General features: G+C 38.6%; 1 protein-coding gene across 4 annotated transcripts in view; it reads right to left on the bottom strand.

The window, feature by feature from the left end:
* Nucleotides 1-1,187: 1,187 nt before the first annotated feature.
* The window catches only part of LOC110098711 (putative uncharacterized protein DDB_G0271606), a 50,775-nt gene continuing 33,341 nt past the window's right edge, over nucleotides 1,188-18,621 (bottom strand). For 2 of the 4 annotated variants that reach the window (XM_020825618.2, XM_020825623.2), the window contains 2 exons: nucleotides 4,542-6,410; nucleotides 1,188-1,699 (listed from right to left, as the gene is read on the bottom strand). In XM_020825618.2, the coding sequence (XP_020681277.1) occupies nucleotides 1,613-1,699; nucleotides 4,542-6,410 (1,956 nt within the window). In that variant the 3' untranslated portion in view covers nucleotides 1,188-1,612. The remainder of the gene's footprint in view (nucleotides 1,700-4,541; nucleotides 6,411-18,621) is intronic. The other 2 variants (XM_028692782.1, XM_020825619.2) reach the window with 2 other exon arrangements.

Below are 18,621 nucleotides of genomic sequence, written 5' to 3'. Positions count from 1 at the left end.
TTCATAATTCCTGATCAACTGGTAAATACACATCTAAATAAATCAAATACTTGATTTCCTGCTCAAGCCGGCCTGCAGGCTGCAGACAAATACGGGGCCCACAATTATCCCTTCAGAAGCTGAATGCCACTGGGAGCTACAAAACTTTTTGCGGATCAAGTAAAATTAGCCTAACTTTATTTGAAATTCATCCCTAAGAACAATATTTAGGTTTTGTTTGGGATGACTTTCTTGCTGCTTTTAATTAAAAGCTGTGTTCTAGTACAAAAATTTCTATTTCAAAAAAATTTTATATTAAAAAATTATTTAAAAAAGCAGCATGAAAGTCATCCCAAGCAAAGCCTTAATAAGCATATAGGTTTAATCAAGGGCGGATACAACTTTTTTCAAGATAGATAAAATTTTAATTAATTAAACAACAACAACAATAATAACAAAAATAAAATAATAACATCAAAACAATAGTAATAAAAAAATAAGTTTTTTTAAATAATTTAATCAACATAATACTATCAAATTTATAAGAGTAAATTTTATCATTTTTCTTCTAATTTAATATTGATTTTGATAATATTATAAGTTTAGTATAATCATATACATTATGCTGAAGTTAGACCCTAACTTAGAGAAAAAGAACAATAAATAAGCTTAATGTTATCTAACTTAAAAAAAAGGATAATTAAATCATAAAATATGCATAATATTTAATGGATTTAAGAATCGCTCATGCCCAAATCATAAATCAATAAAAAATTATTAAATTTCAATGCAATGCAATGAAAAAATAATTAAAAAATAGCTAACAAAAAATAAGATTTATTTGTATACAAATTACATTTTTTTTCCTCTTATTTCTTAAAATTCCTTTTAAACCCAATTTATAAATCATAAAACACTTCTTTTTTCTTTGGATAAAATTTCACTCATATTTTCTACAAATTAGAAAGTAAGTACATTACTATTTTATAGTTTCTTCAACCAAATGCTTCTTTCTCTCTCTAAATGATATGCAAAATAACTTTTTTAGAGGGGGTCAAAATTCCAAATTAATCTCCACAAAGACTTCTTTTTTATTTTCTAAGCCCACCCTAGGCTATATTAATCGAGTCCAGTTGATAGAAATTGGGGAAAGTTTTTGACAAATTTCTATCAATCTTGTAATTTTGAAAAGCTGATACAGTAATCTCTGTCATAAACCGACCAAGAAGGCAATTCCAATAAATCCTAAAGCATAAAAGCTACTGCAGACTGCAGTGTTTACACCTCATGCAGAATTAACTGGCCTGAACAGAAATAAATATATACATAATGTGAACAGATGATTCAGATAACAGTAAGTATTATCAATTTTCTTGGAACAGGATCACATATTTCTGTCTAATTGCAAGCCTGCGCCATCGAAACGCTGAGAAGAAATGCCAAAAAAAAAAAAGCAGTGTTCTGTGCGAACACAGGACGGTTCTCCAGTCCGGTTATGCTCGGTACCGATCTCAGGAACCGAGCTAAGTATCGAACGCGATGCATTTTTAGGGTGATGTGGCGTATTTGTATTGATCTTCGGATGCTCTGGACTCCGCACATAATAATAAATCTAAGTAGCTAGAAGTGGACATTAACCGTTTGGTGAATTCACAGACTGTTTGATGGAATGAGAATTTGCCGATTGTCCAGCAGCACTTTGAAGTGGATCTCCTTTACCCTGCATAAATCACTAGAATGTAACTATTCTACAGGTGATTAGAAGCTTAAAATACATCACATCAATCAAAAAAGACTGGTGAAGGAAGAGAGGCTTAAAGAATTGAAAAATATTCTGATATTGAATTTCATTAAATAAGGAAAAGTAACAAGTGACCCTTCACTGCTTGCTAATCCTGCAGCCATTAGTCCTATTTTTTTTTTACAATGAAGACAAATTGGCTTATCAAGAACTATTAGCTCCTCGAGAATTGCCTGCTAATTCCGATACGTGGAATTTCTGCGATAGGTATTGCTTCTGATGTTAAGAGTGCCATTTTTGATGAAGTGACTACAAGAAAAAAATTTAGAGAACAAATTCCTAGTTAGGTGAAAAGATGTGCCTCCTTTAGCTGATGCTTGGATGACCACGAATGAACCATAAAAGCTAGCCAATGATATCTTGAATGACTATACATATTGATGTAGAATGGGTATGGGGGTGGGGGAGATTTGAAATTTGAATTAATTAATTCTCATAATGAGATATCCAATTAGAGAATTAATTAATGGAGAGGAATTAATTGGAGATGGGATATGGAAAGGGAAGGGGCTGGCCATAAGTGGAGGTCATAAATTGGGATTTGATTTAAAGACTTTCCTATTTAGGAATTTATTCAAAATTCAAAATTGAATTGAATAAGTAATATCAAAGCTTCCCAAATGAGGGTGTATGGAAAAGGAAAGTACGCTTCAATCAAGAGCGAGATGGGGGCAAAGGACAGCGGGTAGGAAGTGGGCCGGCGGTTTCAAAGAGGGAGAGGGGGAATTGGGGAAGCTTTAGTTACTTGCCTCTTTGGGAATCCCAACTTAAGGAAAGTAAATTAATTCCAATCTAATTTATTTGTTAATTTGAATTAGATTGGAGGAGTTTCCTAAAATAGAATCTTATTTAAGGAAACAATTCAAATTTCAAATTTGGATTGGGGGAATTGAAAGGAAATATTTCCCAAATTAATTTTGCAAGAAAAGGAAGGGAATAGAGGGAGTTCAATGAGGCATTCAAAGCTTTTTTTAATTAGTAAATTAAATTTGTAATGAAAGATTTCATTCCAATTTAATTCAAAATTTAAATAGGCTATGAATTAGTAAGTTTTCTAAAATAGGATTTATAAATTAGGTAACTATTCAAATTTAAATAGATTTGAATTTGATCATTAAGATAGTTACCTAAAATATGAAAACTAATTTAGGAAAGACTTGATGGCAAGTGGAGATGGGAGGAAACCAAGGGGAGGGCCGGCAGCTTGTGGCTTGGCCGTGAGTGGTGGTGGAGCTAAGGCCGGTTTGGTGGAAGTAAGGAGAGGATGAAAATGACGACTAGGAACAACAAAAAGGAACAAAAACAAAGAAACAAAAGATAAAAGATAAAACTGGGAGCCTTTGACTCTTCCAAAAACTAACGGGTGATACGTTGTCTTTCTCCAAGGGACTTCAAGCCACGAGCCCGGACCCATCCTGCGGCTGGTGAAAACTCTGATTCCTTCCCATAGGAATCTCACTAACGTCCTCCCAAAAGAACAAAAGTGCAGAACACAAATTTTATTATAATTTCATCATACCTAATATAATTCCATCAAAAGAAATTCCTTCATCTCCGAAGCATATTCACACTTCTATTGGAATATCATCAGGTCCAATAGTTTTTTCACGCTTCATTTTCTTTAAAGTCTCTCTAACTTCAGTTTTACTAATATGCTAATAAAAATAAAAATATCTATTTTCATTTAGAGTACTAAGGTCACTAAAGTCAATAGTATTTTCACAATCACCATTGAAAAGCTTAGCAAGATATCTCATTCACCTTTGTTAAATATACTCTTCTAAAAAAAACACTTTTTGATCTTCATCCTTACTTAATGCACTTCACTTGAACTAAATCCTTAATACTCCTATCTCTTTATTTGGCTAAATTTATATATATATATATATATATATATATATATATATATATATATATATATTGCCCTCTTTAAAATCTAATCTATTATGAAAGTTGATTTAAAATTAGAACCACATCATACTCCTTTCTATGTGGCTGTCAAACATCCTTGTTAATTAGTGTTGTCTAGTTTCTATCCAGATGGCTTTTACACAGATAAGATCTATTGTTATGTCATCTACATGAATGCTGCAAATATCATCTTAAGTTTCCCTTGGCTTCAGACATCAATGTTAACCACCACAAATGCAAAACACTAATATGTTTAATTTAATGGAACCTCTAATTGTTTTTTCCTTACTGAAATTATGAGTCTGCATGCAAGCAATCACTCAAGCTTAGATCTTATATGAAGACTACTCAAGCCCTTAGGGCTAATCTCCAACTTTTGTCCATTGTTTAGGTAGTTACTGATAATTAGCCTTTACCGTTGAGTTCGACCAAATCTTTTAGGGTCATGGTAGTTACTACTTCTGAATTCGCCAAACAATCTAAGGTTTCAGCACAAGTTCAATGATAGTGGTGCCAAAAAATAATGAATGATGTTTGTAATCCTAATTGTGTAACCAAAAAACAAAAGATGATACAATAGATGGTTCGGCCGAATATGAGAAGATTTTCTGAAGAAGATTCAGAAAGTTGATTAATAACCGTTAGGATTCCAGTGTTAATGACAACAAATGTAACAATGATTGCGACTAAGTGAGCCAGTATTTTAACAGGAGACAATGCATTTTAATTTCTTTCATTAAGAAATTATTCTTGATTTAAAGGGAAAATCATATGCATCATTAGGAAAATCATTGAACAATCAAATGCATTCACTATGCCATTTCCACATTAAAAAAAAAAAACAAAGTACCTGGGCGTAAACATTGCTCTCTACAGCCTTCAGTTCCACTGCATTGGTTTGATGCTGCAGCTGATAGTCTTGTTGCGGATATGGCGATTGCTGCTGCTGTTGAAGTTGCATTGGCTGATGCTGAAGCTGGAGAAGTTGTTGCTGTTGGAAAAGTAAGAGCTGCTGTTGCTGTTGCTGTTGCTGCTGCTGTTGCATGTACATTTGGTGGTGTTGCTGTTGCTGAAGGTAAAAATGTTGTTGCTGTTGAAGATATAAGAGCTGGTATTGTTCAGAATTCATCACCAGCGTACTCTGCTGGTAAGGTTGGGTTGATTCTTCCTGCTTCTCTTGTTGATTTTGTTGTTTTGTTGAGGCATTCAGTTTTTCATCAAGGTTTCTATTGTGTTGCTGGGTATCTGTATGTACTTGCAACTGAACCCGCTCTTCCAGGTTCTCAAGCGACTCTTGCTGAGAGCTTGTTGCCTTTGAGTGATCAGTTAATTGTTGCTTGTGAGAATCGTTCATTTGTTGACCTTGCTGCCTTTGTTGCAGCTGTTGCTGCTGAAGATAATATAAATTCTGATAATACTGCCACATGTGAGGCTCATATCCTTGAAAACTTTGGTAATAACCATATCGTTCATCACTTTGAGAGACATTTTGATATGCGTGAGTCTGAGTTTGAGAAGAAGCGTGTTGGACTTGCTGATCTGGTGCATATAAAACAGCCGGTTGCTGCATGTGCTGTCCAAAAAAAGCAAGGCCTGGATTTGTGTAAGCTTGAGAGGCAGCTAGCTGATACTGAAGTTGGGTATGGTTAGCCTGGGGATCTTGGGAGTTTGGTAAAGACGGATTCAGAGATACATGGCTCTGAGTTAAATACACCTCTTGGTTAGTTCCACCTGACTGGTTTTGCATCTGTGATTGTTGAGGGTTGGAAGGTTGAATATTGCCACAAAGAATGGAATTTGGATCAGCGACACCTTGCACACCATAACAAAGCTGAGCCCACTGTCCTCCACCAGAAGCAATTTGAGGGTATTCAGCATTGACAGGTAACGCTTGAATTGTATCTATCTTTGCTTCAAATTTTAGCTGTTCCTCTGTTTTAATTCTTGGCCTAGTTGCATGATTAGTTGGATGAGAATGACTGCTATACTCTTGAAGTTTTTCTAGACCATCGGAGTCAGATTTCAAAATTTTCTCACCAGACGAATGTATTATTGAAACCTCACCATCATCACCATCACCCTCAAATTTGTTTCCATCTTCCTTAGATGTTTCTTCCTGAGGAGCATTATTATCATGGGAAGTAACTGTGTTGGTTTGCCGAGTTGCATAATCCGTAGAGCCAATTGAAAGGTTATCAAGTGCAGGAGGTTCTAAATTCCCGTTTTGCATGTAGCTTTGAGCAGGCATTTCAGTTTCATGGTATTCTGATGAAGCATCTGGAATTTGAGCTACATTTTGAGACTCTTGAACAATCTCATTTATGACATCTATAATAGACCCTCCAGGAAATGACGGTTCATGAATATGATTTGCTTCAGCTGCTATAGATTCCTGACTTTCCTTATCATTGTCTGCTTTGCCATATGATTTCAGGTCACAGTTCAGAGTCTCCTCAGGAAGAATGATAGGCATATTTACTGGAGAATGATTTTCAAAAGCGTGTTTAATCAAGACTTTTTTGCTGGGATTTTCACTGGAATGATTAGGAGAATTAGTTTGCGTGCCTTTCCGTCCTTCAGTTTTCTTACTTTGGATTTGGAAACCATGAGAAGAATAATCAAATATAGAAGATGGTCTCATAATATGTGGGAATAGTTTTCTGTGGCGTTCCCATGCCAGCCTTGTTTCATCGATAGTTCCATAGAGGTCAACAAACTGCTGAAAATTTATGTATTTAAGAATCATGTCGTTCATACTAATATTTTTAAAGGTCTTTTCCTGATTAACCCCGAGGATGATTAACCTCTAGGATTTTTTTCTTAATGCATGAATGAATATATATATATATATATATATATATATATATATACACACATACGCATATACATGGGTGCATGTTTGCATGTTTCACTAAGAATTTATCTTATTAGACTGAAAAATGACGGAAATAGAACAAAATTTTGACTTATTTAAGCTCTAAAACAAAATCAAAGTGTCATATTAGCAAAATCAATGTGTCATATTAGCTCAAATCAAGATCAAATCGAGTCAGACAATAACAAATTGAGATCTAGTCGAATGACTGAGTACGTCTAGAGTTGATTTCAGATCAACTTAAAACTAGATCATTTACAACCCTAAACTCATACAATAAAAAATAAAAATAAGAGTAATGCTACATATGCCAAAAAAAAAAAGTGGCAGGGGTTCATAAATGCAAAGCAAAAAAATATAATGCAAGATTAGAGGTTTGCTTAGGACAATGGTAGTTAATTGCAAAAATAGTTGTAGAACTTTGATAAGAAATACTTGAGTTCGCAAGTAACCCTAAGGTAATACTTGAGTTCGCAAGCAATCCGATCAAAAATTGGTGAGAAATACAGCAGAAATCTGCTGTATGCCGCAGAAAACAGCAAGGATAATGGAGAAAACAGGAGAAAAACGGAGAAAAAATGAAGGAATTCACTAGTAAATGCAGGAAAAACAGCAACGATACAATATTCTTCAATTCGAGAGAAAAAATAACTCTCCTAATCTCCGGCAACGCCAAGAGCCCAAGCCAAAAACCCTAGATTTCAAAAATCTGATTCAAATTCAAGATGATCATTCATTCCCTCCTAAGCACCTAATTAATCATAAAGGAGAATTACAAAATACCAAAACAGCCATTCCTATTCAAAATTTTCCTCCCATACTAGTTTTCACTCATGCATGGGCCCACCATGGGTCCCCCCCCCCTTTCCTGTTCCGCCTGGAGTAGAAGAGGACCGGTCCAGCCGACCCCTCCTGGGCCGGCAGGGGCCAGCCTAACATTACTCCCCTCTCAAAGACTCACCTTGTCCTCAAGGTGAAATGATGGGAATTGATCTTTCATTCTTTCAAATGGCTCCCAAGTAGCATCGAAATCGAGGAGGCTTCTCCATCTAATCAGCACTTCTTTGTTGCCTTCCTTGTCTGCTGACTCCCGCCAACTCCAGTGGTTCTAACATTACTTCCCAATCCTCCGTTACTGTAGACGGTAACTCTGCACTAACGGCATGCTCACCTAGAGCTCTCCTCAACTGAGACACATGGAAGACTGGGTGTATGGTAGCTAATGGAGGTAACTTCAGTCGGTATGCCACTGCCCAAATCCTGTCCAGAACCTCATAGGGGCTGAAGTATCTCGGTGCCAGCTTCTCGTTCCTCCTTCTAGCAACTATCCTCTGTCTGTAAGGGCGTAGTTTTAGGAACACCTTCTCTCCTACCTCAAACTGCATGTCCCTTCTATGTGAGTCTGCCAGCCTTTTCATGATTTGTTGTGCCCTCAGCAGATGTTTCTTCAACTCCTCCAGCACCTTGTCCCTTTCCTCCAAGTACTGCTCAACTGAAGAAATTGGTGTGCTTCCCTTCCCATAGTGTACTAGGTGCAGGGGATCCCTTCCATACATCACTTTGAAAGGAGTCATTTACGAAGCCGAATGGTAGGACGTATTGTACCAATACTCGGCCCACGGTAACCACTGGCCCACATCCTTGGTGTTTCAGAAGCAAAAAAACCTCAAATAGGTCTCCAAACTTCGGTTCAGCACCTCCGTTTGCCCGTCTATCTGAGGATGGTGGGCGGTGCTCCTTTTGAGAGTCGTGCCCTATCACCTGAACAGCTCCCTCCAAAACTGGCTGAGGAACACCTTATCTCGATCAGACACAATGGACTCAGGGATCCCATGCAGTCTAACAACCTCCCTAATAAATGTTGCTGTTACTGACACCGTAGTGTAGGGGTGTCGTAAGAGAGTGAAGTGAGCATACTTACTAAGTCTGTCAACCACCACCATGATGACCGTGAATATTTCCGATCGTGGAAGGTCGTCTATGAAATCCATGGACACTTCCTCCCAAACTCTGTTTGGAAGTGCCAATGGTTGTAGTAGTCCTCCAGGAGCTATGGTCATATATTTGTTCCTCTGGCACACTTCACACATTGCTACCATCTCCTCAACATCTTTATGCATCCCTTTCCAGTAAAGCTCAGATGTCAATCTTATATATGTCTCCTAAACCCTTGAATGACCTCCCACTGCACTGCCATGAAACTCCTGTAGCAAGTGAGGAATATGTATGGAGGTTCGAGGCATCACAAACCTCCCTTGGTATAACAGTCTCCCCCCTTCCATATAGTACCCCGGGTGGCTACTCTTGTCTATCACCAGATCCTCTCTGATCTTTTTCAACTCTTCATTCAGCATACTTTCTTTTATGGCCCCCCAGTCTACCATCAGTGGTGCTGACATCGCTAACCCCTGGTGTTCCCCCACACATCTGGATAAAGCGTCAGCTGCTTTATTTTCCAACCCAGGCTTGTACTGAATCTCAAAATCATAGCCCAATAGTTTGGATAGCCATCGCTGATGCTCTTCAATCACCATTCTTTGCTCCAAAAGGTACTTCAAACTCCTCTGATTCGTCCCGGACGATGAAATGTCGACCCAAAAGATAGAGGCACCACTTCTGAATCGCCAAGACAATAGTCATCAGCTCCCTTTCGTACACTGACTTCAATCTTGCCCTTGTTGATAGCACTTGACTGCAATGTTTAAAATTACGTATTCGGGTATTGAGGCGTTTTTCATTCGTGAGACGAGGCGTAAGCCTCAAGGCATTTTGAAGCGTAAGCCTCAAAATCAAAAGATTGCGTAAACATAAAATGATCAAATTTTTATATACTAATGAGTGAATACTATAAAATATAAAAAAGCATAAGATATGAAGTGAAATCAAAATATCTCAATAATAAGATAACATGAAATATAGTTCAACTCAAAATTCTATCTTTCCCAAATCCCAGTATTCTTGTCATTAACATATAATTCCAATTTTCAAAAATAAATAGCAATGAAATATCACATAAGAACTCATAAGTCATCAGCACTGTCATCACTAAGGGGTTCTTCATTTGAATCATCATTATGGTTAAATGCTCTCCCCCCTTCCTCCTCTCCTATAGAGTCCAATGTCGAACATTTTCTTCAAGATTTATGTAAGTTTTAATATATATAGCGTGAGGCGTAAGCCTCATGCCAGTGAGGCGAAAAGGGGCCTCAAGGCGGATCTCAACCAAGTTGAGACGCAAGCCTCATAAAAAAAACTCGAGGCGTAAGCATTGAGGCATTTTTTACTGGAATTCGCAAAGGCGAGCCTCATATTGCGCAATTTTAAATCATGCTTGACTGAAGAATGCTATCGGCCTGTGGTTATGCATTAATACTGCCCCCAACCCATATCCTGATGCGTCGGTCTCTACTACAAATTCCTGGCCTGGAAGAGCTAGAACAAGAACTGTGGTCATGGCTTTCTTCAACCTCTCGAAGGCCTGGTTGCTGCCTCTCCCCAAGAGAAATTGTCCTTCTTTAGCTGCTCAGTCGAAGGTCACGCGATGGTACCGTACCCCTTCACAAACCTCATGTAGTAGCCAGTCAATCCTAGGAAACCCCTCAACTCCCTTATGTTTCGAGGCGTCAGTCATTTCTGCATTGCTTCAATTTTGGTTTGGTCTGCCGACACTCCTTAGGATACCACATGTCTCAAGTACTCCACGCTAGACTGAGCAAAGCTGCATTTCTTCAGATTGGCTCTCAACTGATTCTCCTGAAGTACTCCCAAGACCACCCTCAGGTGCTCCAAATGCTCCTCCACAGTCTTGTTATATACCAAAATGTCATCAAATAATACCAGGACAAACTTCCTGAGGTACTGCTTGGATACTCTGTTCATCAAAGACTAAAAAGTAGCAGGAGCGTTCGTCAATCTAAAGGGCATTATCAGAAACTCATAATGTCCTTCATGTGCCCTGAAAGCTGTCTTTGTAACATCTGCCTCCCTCATTCGGATCTGTTGATACTTGGATTTTAAGTCAAGCTTAGAAAACATCACTATCCTATAAAGCTCGTCCAAGAGTTCATCAATCACTGGAATTGGAAACTTATCGGGCACTGTCCCGTTGTTCAGAGCTCTGTAGTCCACACATAAATGTCAACTCCCATCCTTCTTTTTGACCAGGAGAACTGGGCTGGAGAAAGGACTCACACTTAATCCGATGATCCCAGCTTCCAACATCTCCAGGATCAACTTTTCAATCTCATCTTTCTAAATCTGAGGGTAGCGATATGGACGAATGCTGATGGGCGTCTCCCCCTCCTTCAAAGTGATGACATGCTCCAACTCTCTGTGTGGTGGCAAGCCCCGAGGAGGTTGAAAAACCTCACTGAACTATTGTATGAGTGGCTGCACTGAAGAGGGAATGTTCCCCTCTTCCTCCAGTCTGACCCCTTCCAAGCGATGCATCTCCACCAAGTATCGTCCTCCCACTTCTTCTATGGTTCTAATCATAGACTTGAGAGATACCCCAATCTTAGTTAGCCCTGCATCACCCTGAATCACCCTCTTCTTCCCCTTAACCACCAGCTCCATCTTCAATGTTCCCCAATTCCTTGGTATCTCCTAAGGACTGTAGCCATTTCATCCCCAAGATGACGTCGATGCTTCCCAATTCCAAAGGAAGAAAGTTCTCCCTCACCTGGATCTCCTGAATCATCAACACTGCTCCCTTACATACACCCCTGTACATCTCCACCTTCCCCGTTCCCATCATCCCTCCATATCCTCCCGTGTCCACTAATTCCATTCCAACCAGATCAACTATCTAGGTGGAAAGGAAATTGGGCTTGCCCTACTATCTATCAACACCACTACCTCCTTATCAGCTATCTCTCCCTTCACTTTCATAGAGTGATTCAGAGTGAATCTCACTACTGAGTTTAGGGAGACTTCTGCCACATCCAGATGCATCTTCTCTTCTTCCTCCGTCTCTAACCCACTTCCACCTCCCTCTTCAGCTTCCTCATCATCACAGACGATGAGAACCTGAAGAGTTCGGTCCCTGCACCAATGCCCTTGCATGTACTTCTCATCACACCTAAAACACAACCCATTGGCCCTCTCTTCCTGTATCTCCTTCTCAGTTAGCCTTTTGAAGTTTCCCCCGTTTCCCCCTCCAATTTTCTCCTTAGGCAATTCCTTCTGAATCCCGGGTACTGATCCCGTGGAAGGTAAAATGGTGGTAGTCATCCGGTGTGAGCCCCCTGAATAGCTGCTTCTAGCCACTCTCTCTATCTTCCTCTGTTCTTCCACCAACTGTGCCGGCTCCATGGCTTTCCCCAGGTTCCTTGGCCCCAAAACTCTAACTGCTGCCCGTATCTCCGGTTTGAGCCCTTTCATAAAGTTTCCCTCCAAAGCTGTCTCTGAGATGTGATCTAATCTGCTGGTCAAGTACTCAAACCGGTCGCGGTAGTCGGCCATGGTCCCCTCCTGAGTTAAGGCAAAAAATTGCTCATAGAAGTCTCCTCCCCTATCGGCTCGGAAATGCTCTAGTAAGCTTTCTTTAAACTCCCTCTAAGAGCGGATGGGCTCCCTCCTTTCACGCAATTGGTACCATGCAAGTGTCTTCCCTTCTAAACACAATCCTGCCGCAGTCAACTTCTACTCCTCTATCAGCCCGTTAACGGCGAAGTATTGTTCCACCTTGTAGATCCAACCATGGTCATCTTCACCCTCAAACACAGGCATCTTTAGCTTCCTCACCCATGGGTCTCCCCCGTTTCCCCTGAATTCTCCATAATGTCACATCCCTCGAAAAGGAGGGGCTCTCCAACTATCACGATCTTCCCTCCGACGATAAAACCCGAACCCTTCATCGTATTCCCCTCTTCTCCCTTCAAAATCAGCCTCTCAGCGATGAAATTTTTCCCTTCTCCCGACGAAATCAGCACCCCTTCGGTCATATCCCAAACCCATCTCCTCTCTAGAAAGTGGCTCTATAGGTGGCATGTCATCCTCTCCCTCAATGATCTCCACTTCCGGATTTTTCCTCCCTCTAAACGGGTTTGGATTCCCTCCTACGCCATGGCCTCCGGTGGTCTCTCTTGCTTCCGATGTTGTAGGATTGGTCTTTATCTCCAGCAATTTCTTCAACATCTCTTCCATCACCGTGAATTTTCCTTCATCCTTTCATTGTTGGAGGTTATTTGATTTTGAATATCAAAGAATTTTTCCTCCAAATCTGATTTTAATTGACTGATCTCGCCTTCCAAGACTTTCGCCTTCTTCCCGGCCATCTCTCTTCTCAAGAATCACAAGAAATCTTCTTCCGGATGTCAAAAATGCGTTGAAATTTCAGAATTTAAGCCGCTGATGGTCCCAAATCAATGCTCTGATACCAATTTGATAGGAAATACTTGAGTTCGCAAGTAACCCTAAGGTAATACTTGAGTTCGCAAGCAATCCGATCAAGAATTGGTGAGAAATACAGCAGAAATCTGCCGCAGAAAACAGCAAGGATAATGGAGAAAACAGGAGAAAAACTGGGAGAAAATGAAGGAAAAACAGCAACGATGCAATATTCTTCAATTCGAGAGGATGAATAACTCTTCTAATCTCCGGCAATGCCAAGAGCCTAAGCCACAAACCCTAGATCTCAAAAATTTGATTCAAATTCAAGATGATCCTTCATTCCTTCCTAAGCACCTAATTAACCATAAAAGAGAATTACAAAATACCAAAACAGCCCTTACCATTCAAAATTTCCCTCCCATACTAGTTTTCACTCATGCATGGGCCCACCATGGGTTCCCCCCCTCTCCTGTTCCGCCTGGAGTAGAGAGGACCGGTTCAATCAGCCCCTCCTGGGCCGGCCTAACAAACTTCAAGGGAAAAAACATATTATTTACAAGTTGTGGATATTATAGATTTTTTTTTTAAAGTCAAACAACTTTCTCTTGCTACCATACTTGAACAACTGTAGTTATAAAAAATTGCTTCTCATAGGCGTGGCAATGGTCAAAAAAGCAAAGGTGTGAAAAATTTTCCTCAAACAGACCATAACACTCCATACAGACACCAAAAACATGCAGCGTGGTTCTTGACACAACTCAAAAATCTCATAATAATTTGTTACTATTCAATCATGGACATTATGATTTGGGCTGAAATGACCTACCAAATAGGATAATAATCCTTCTACCTCCTACACTCAATCAAATAAAGATTTTTGTCAATCCAACAATTAATTTTGATAAAGCATATCTCATCAAACTAATCTCAAGGTTCCATAATAAATTTAGCCATCTAATTCAGATCATCATCAACACAATCTCAACGTTATGGGAATAGATTTGGCCATCGATTTCAAATCTCCATAAACACTAAGCTTGAGCTCTAGAGCTTTCATCAATCCCTACATAATCACTAGGGGTGTGATGGTCAAATGCGGATCTTAAAGGGAATGTGATTTTGCATTCCACCTTCATCAATCAGAGGACCAAAAAGTCCCCAATCGAGGTTCATTTCAGTCATACATGAATCTCAAGGGTGATATAGCTCATCCATCCACTGTATGCATAGGCAAAGTTATCAAAATGTCTTTCAACCAAATGCCTATAAATACCCCTTAATGGGGCAAGGAAAGGGACTCACTCTTTCATTCCTGCGGGAAAACTCTAAAGAATTAGTTTTGGTTTTTATTCATCTTCAAATTCAGTTACTTGAGCGTCAGAGAGTCTTCCAAAAGATAAAATCATTAGATATAGCTCATTATATTTTTATTGAATGTGTAGGACACAATATTGAGCTTAAACAATTTATCTACCCATACTCTACTGTAATTGAAGATCGCTTGTAGCACACAAAAATTTTAAAACTCCTTTGGTGGAAATTTTTTTGCGAATTAAAGAAAATCAGAATAAATTATTAACTTGGACAAAATAAGAATACCTTCAACTAAAGAAGTTACAGATGTCCATATGCCAGAGACCGCTTTAACATCAAATAATGGTAATAAGAATAATGAAAGACAATGCTTTACCAGTCTTTTTTGTTTGTCTTATACTAAACAGAATACCTATTGCGGCAAAATATTAAATCATGAAAATTTACCAAAGCATAACTCAAAAAAAGCAGTTAGATTAGAATCCAAAATGTGGGGAAAAAAGGCCAACCATAAAAATAATCATTATTACAAATAACACCGATGGTGTCAAGTTTCATGCAAAGCAAAATAAATAGCTAAATGCATTTACTTTGCATTATAGCTCTCATAAAGCTGCTTCTCTCACTTGTGAGCAGCTCACTTTCCATTGCAAAATAAAAGCAGAATGAAGCAAATGCAGCCAATTTGGCTGCATTCAGTTCGCATAGATTATATGGCAGTATTTTTTTCTTGGTAAGACTAACAAACTGCATATAAATAAAAACACAGACTAAAAGTAATCCATATTAAAGACCAAGAACAAAAGGAAAATGAAGTTGAAAAATACTTTTATGGGGGAAGCTTGCAAGTAATTGAGAAATATAAGCTTCGTTTACATACCCAGATTTTCAGGGTACATCTGCAACATCCAAACTATTAAAAAGTTATAATTAAAATTTCTCCAAAAATTATACCTCACCTTTTGCACGTCTCCAAAATGCCCAAACACATTTTTATAATTCTACCTTTCATTTCAATCATTTTAATATATAGAAGTATATAGAAATAAATATAATTGTATTTATAAATTAATCTAATCTTTAAATTATTTGTCTAAATTTTTATTTAATGTTACTATAGAAGAATTATTGTCCTATAGCAAATCTCTCCAAATCCACTTTCATGCAGTACCGGATAGTTGATTGTGTTTATATATATATATATAACCAAAAGCATTTTATTATATTCCCCATTTTCAAATTTCTATAAGCAAGAGCTCGGGCAGGGCTGTAGCCGATGGAAACAGCAAAGAAAAGAAAGGAAAGAAGAAGAAGAAGATGAGGAAAAGAAAGGATGTGAGGGAGAGAAGAAGGAAAGAAAGGGGAAGAAGGCTACGGAATTAGGCATGAAATTCAGATTTTTGTGTTAATATCTGTGAGTTGAGTTTGGAATGGAGTGCATAGGCTACAAGGCTTGAACAAGGAGAAATCCTTCCGAAATAAAATGATCATTTGAGGCTATTTTATGTTAGAATAATGTTGTTAAATAATAATTTTTTTATAAAGTGGGGAAATTGTTATTTCTAGGTTACGTATGAGAGATCGAGGCTTCAGAGAGTAAAAAAAAATCATCTCAAGAGGACCCAAATAATTGTGACGAGAAGCTCAATCTCTAACATAAGGAATAAATTGTTTTTGGTCAAATGTTTATAACTTTCTATAAGTATATAGACTTGTATGTCTATATATTTATAAAATTTCTAAATATTCAGCATGCTAATAATAAATAATGATATAAAAATTTTACTGTCACCCATAATCCATTATTCAGGATAAATTCATATTATATTCATAGAATTCAAGTCTTTTGATTCACTAACAATTGACTATGCATATTAAATGTTTGCCTGAAAATTTTGACATGTCATATAATGCGTTGGATACAGGATGATATTGTTATATTTCAACAAGTGCATAAAAATGCTGAGTAAAATTAAATGCTTCTAAAATGAGCTTAACAATAAAGAAAATCAATAATGGTTATGCCATGTGGATAGGTTGACATACAATGATGACCTCCGTAAAGGGAGGTAAAATTTCTGATAATATGAGTATCAGTAGGAAAATAAAAAAGTATTTCCAATTCTAGATTCTAAAAGTTGGAACGTACCAACCTTTGAATCAAGGGGGCTTTGATAAATGCAATGTTGAGCGGACCAAACTTTATTAATGGTAATTATAGCCAATAGGCTAGGTGACAACCAAATGATGTAAATATGTCAAAAGCCCATACAAATAATACATGATATTTCAAAGAAAATCACAAGTATTGGCACTAGATTTACTTATTGTTTTACAAATATTCATGTTCATTGCTTGTAATCAAATATTTTATTCTATCAAATCATCATAGTTTTTTAGTTAAAAAGGATACACTAAGCTACTGATAGGGAGCAAGAAATTTAGGAAAACCCTAGCTGAAATTTGATTTCAACAATTTCAGAAAACCATCAACAAGAAAATCATGAATAGAACACGCAATAACATTTTTTTTATCAAGATACACGTAGATCTTCAATTGGAGAGGAAAATCCGTCTCTCCCACATCTCTAGCCGCTGGCTAGAGCACAAACACCCTAAGAACCATCTCCCCCCCCAAATCAGCCCTATTTTCTTAATTACTTCCCTCCTAAATCAGCCCTCAAAGCAGCCCCCAAATCTTCCCTATTCAATTATGAAATATTTCCTAATTAATCAACTCGAAATCAACCCCCAAATTTGTAGGAAACATTTTCTAATTAATCCCCTTCAAATCAACCCCCAAATCAACCCCAAAATCTGCCCTACTCAATTAGGAAACATTTCCTAATTAATCCGCCCCAAAATCTACCTTCTTCAATTAGGAAATATTTATTAATTAATCCCTTCCAAATTAGCCACCAAGAGCCGGTGCAGGAAAAGACTAGCAGGACCGGTCCAGGAGGAACCCGATCTAACAATTACCCCCCCACACACACACAAAAAGACCCACCTTGTTTGCAAGGTAAGAAAATGGCTCCCTCAATTTCCTCGCCAACACAAACGGTGGGAACCTGAAGAGTTTGGTCCTTACACATGTGCCCTAGTGTATACCTCTCCTCACATCTAAAACACAGCCCATTTACCCTCTTCTCTTGTAGCTCTGTTTCTATGAGTTTCTTGAAGGTTTCCCCGGGTCTTCCTCCTACAGTCTTCTCCTTCCGAATCTCCCTAAGAGTACTCGATGTCAGCTCCTTGGATGTCAAAAAGGTTGTGGTCATCCTATACGAACCTCTAGAGCTGCTATCTCCAGCCCCTCTCTCCAGGTGTCTTTGATCCTCCACTAACTGGGCTAGCTCCATATCCTCTCCCAAACCATGAGGCCTCATCACTCTCACTGCCGCCCGAATCACTAGTTTGATCCCTTTCATAAAGTTCCCCTCCAGTACAATATTTAGAAGCCGGTCCAATCAGTTGTCTAGGTGCTCAAACTGCTCACGGTTTTCCGTCACTATTCCATCCTACGTTAGAGTGAAGAACTGTTCATAGAAATCCCCTGGCCTATTGGTTTGGATACTTTCCAACAAGTAGTCATTCTGTTCCCTAGAAGTCTGTATGGGTTGTTTTATATCTCTCCACTGGTATCATACCAGTGGTTTCCCCTCCAAGCACATTCCAGCTGTTGTCAGTCTCTACTCCTCAATCAATTTACTAATAGTAATGTACATTTCCACCCTGTATATCCATCAATGCGCATCCTCTCCCTCAAAAATAGGCATATTCAGTTTCCTCACCCTCGGATCTCCTCTGTTCCCCTGTTTCCTCAATTTATGATTCCCCAAAGAGGTTGTTCCCCCAGGTGTCCAAATCATCCCATTTACGCTCGCACCCAAACCTTTCATCAAATTCTCACCTTCTCCTTTCAAATTCAGCACACATTGGATAATAATATGTCCCTCTCCTTTCAAATTCAACGTCCCTTCAATCATAATCAGCCCCTCTACATTCACATTTAGCATCAATTCGATCATAATTAGCCCCTTCCTTTCAAATTCAACCCCTCTCCTCTCAAATTCAGCACCCCCTCTTTCAAGCATGCCTGACCACCTCACGCATCTCCCCATACCCTCTACACAGCTCCTCCTTAGGAAGAGGCTCTAGGGAAGGTATTCTCTCTTCTCCCTCCAAAATATTCACCTCCTGATCTTTCCTTCGCCTTATCCTATTAGGGTTTTCCCCACTTATACGTCTCCCAGTTGAGGAGAGCTATTAGGAAGCACGCAGCTAGTTTAGAGTTATCGGTGAACCTGACTGAGGATCTAGAGGTGCAGTTAGAACCATTGGAGTTGAAAGGGATGCGACGGGGTGAGGGAGAGATCAAGGAAGTGTTGATCAAATGGAAGCACCTACC

The sequence above is a fragment of the Dendrobium catenatum genome, unplaced genomic scaffold (assembly GCF_001605985.2).
Source record: "Dendrobium catenatum unplaced genomic scaffold, ASM160598v2 original_scaffold_274930, whole genome shotgun sequence".
Lineage (NCBI taxonomy): Eukaryota > Viridiplantae > Streptophyta > Magnoliopsida > Asparagales > Orchidaceae > Dendrobium > Dendrobium catenatum.
Note: the sequence above shows the minus strand (reverse complement) of the source record. Positions and strands in the feature narration are given on the sequence as shown.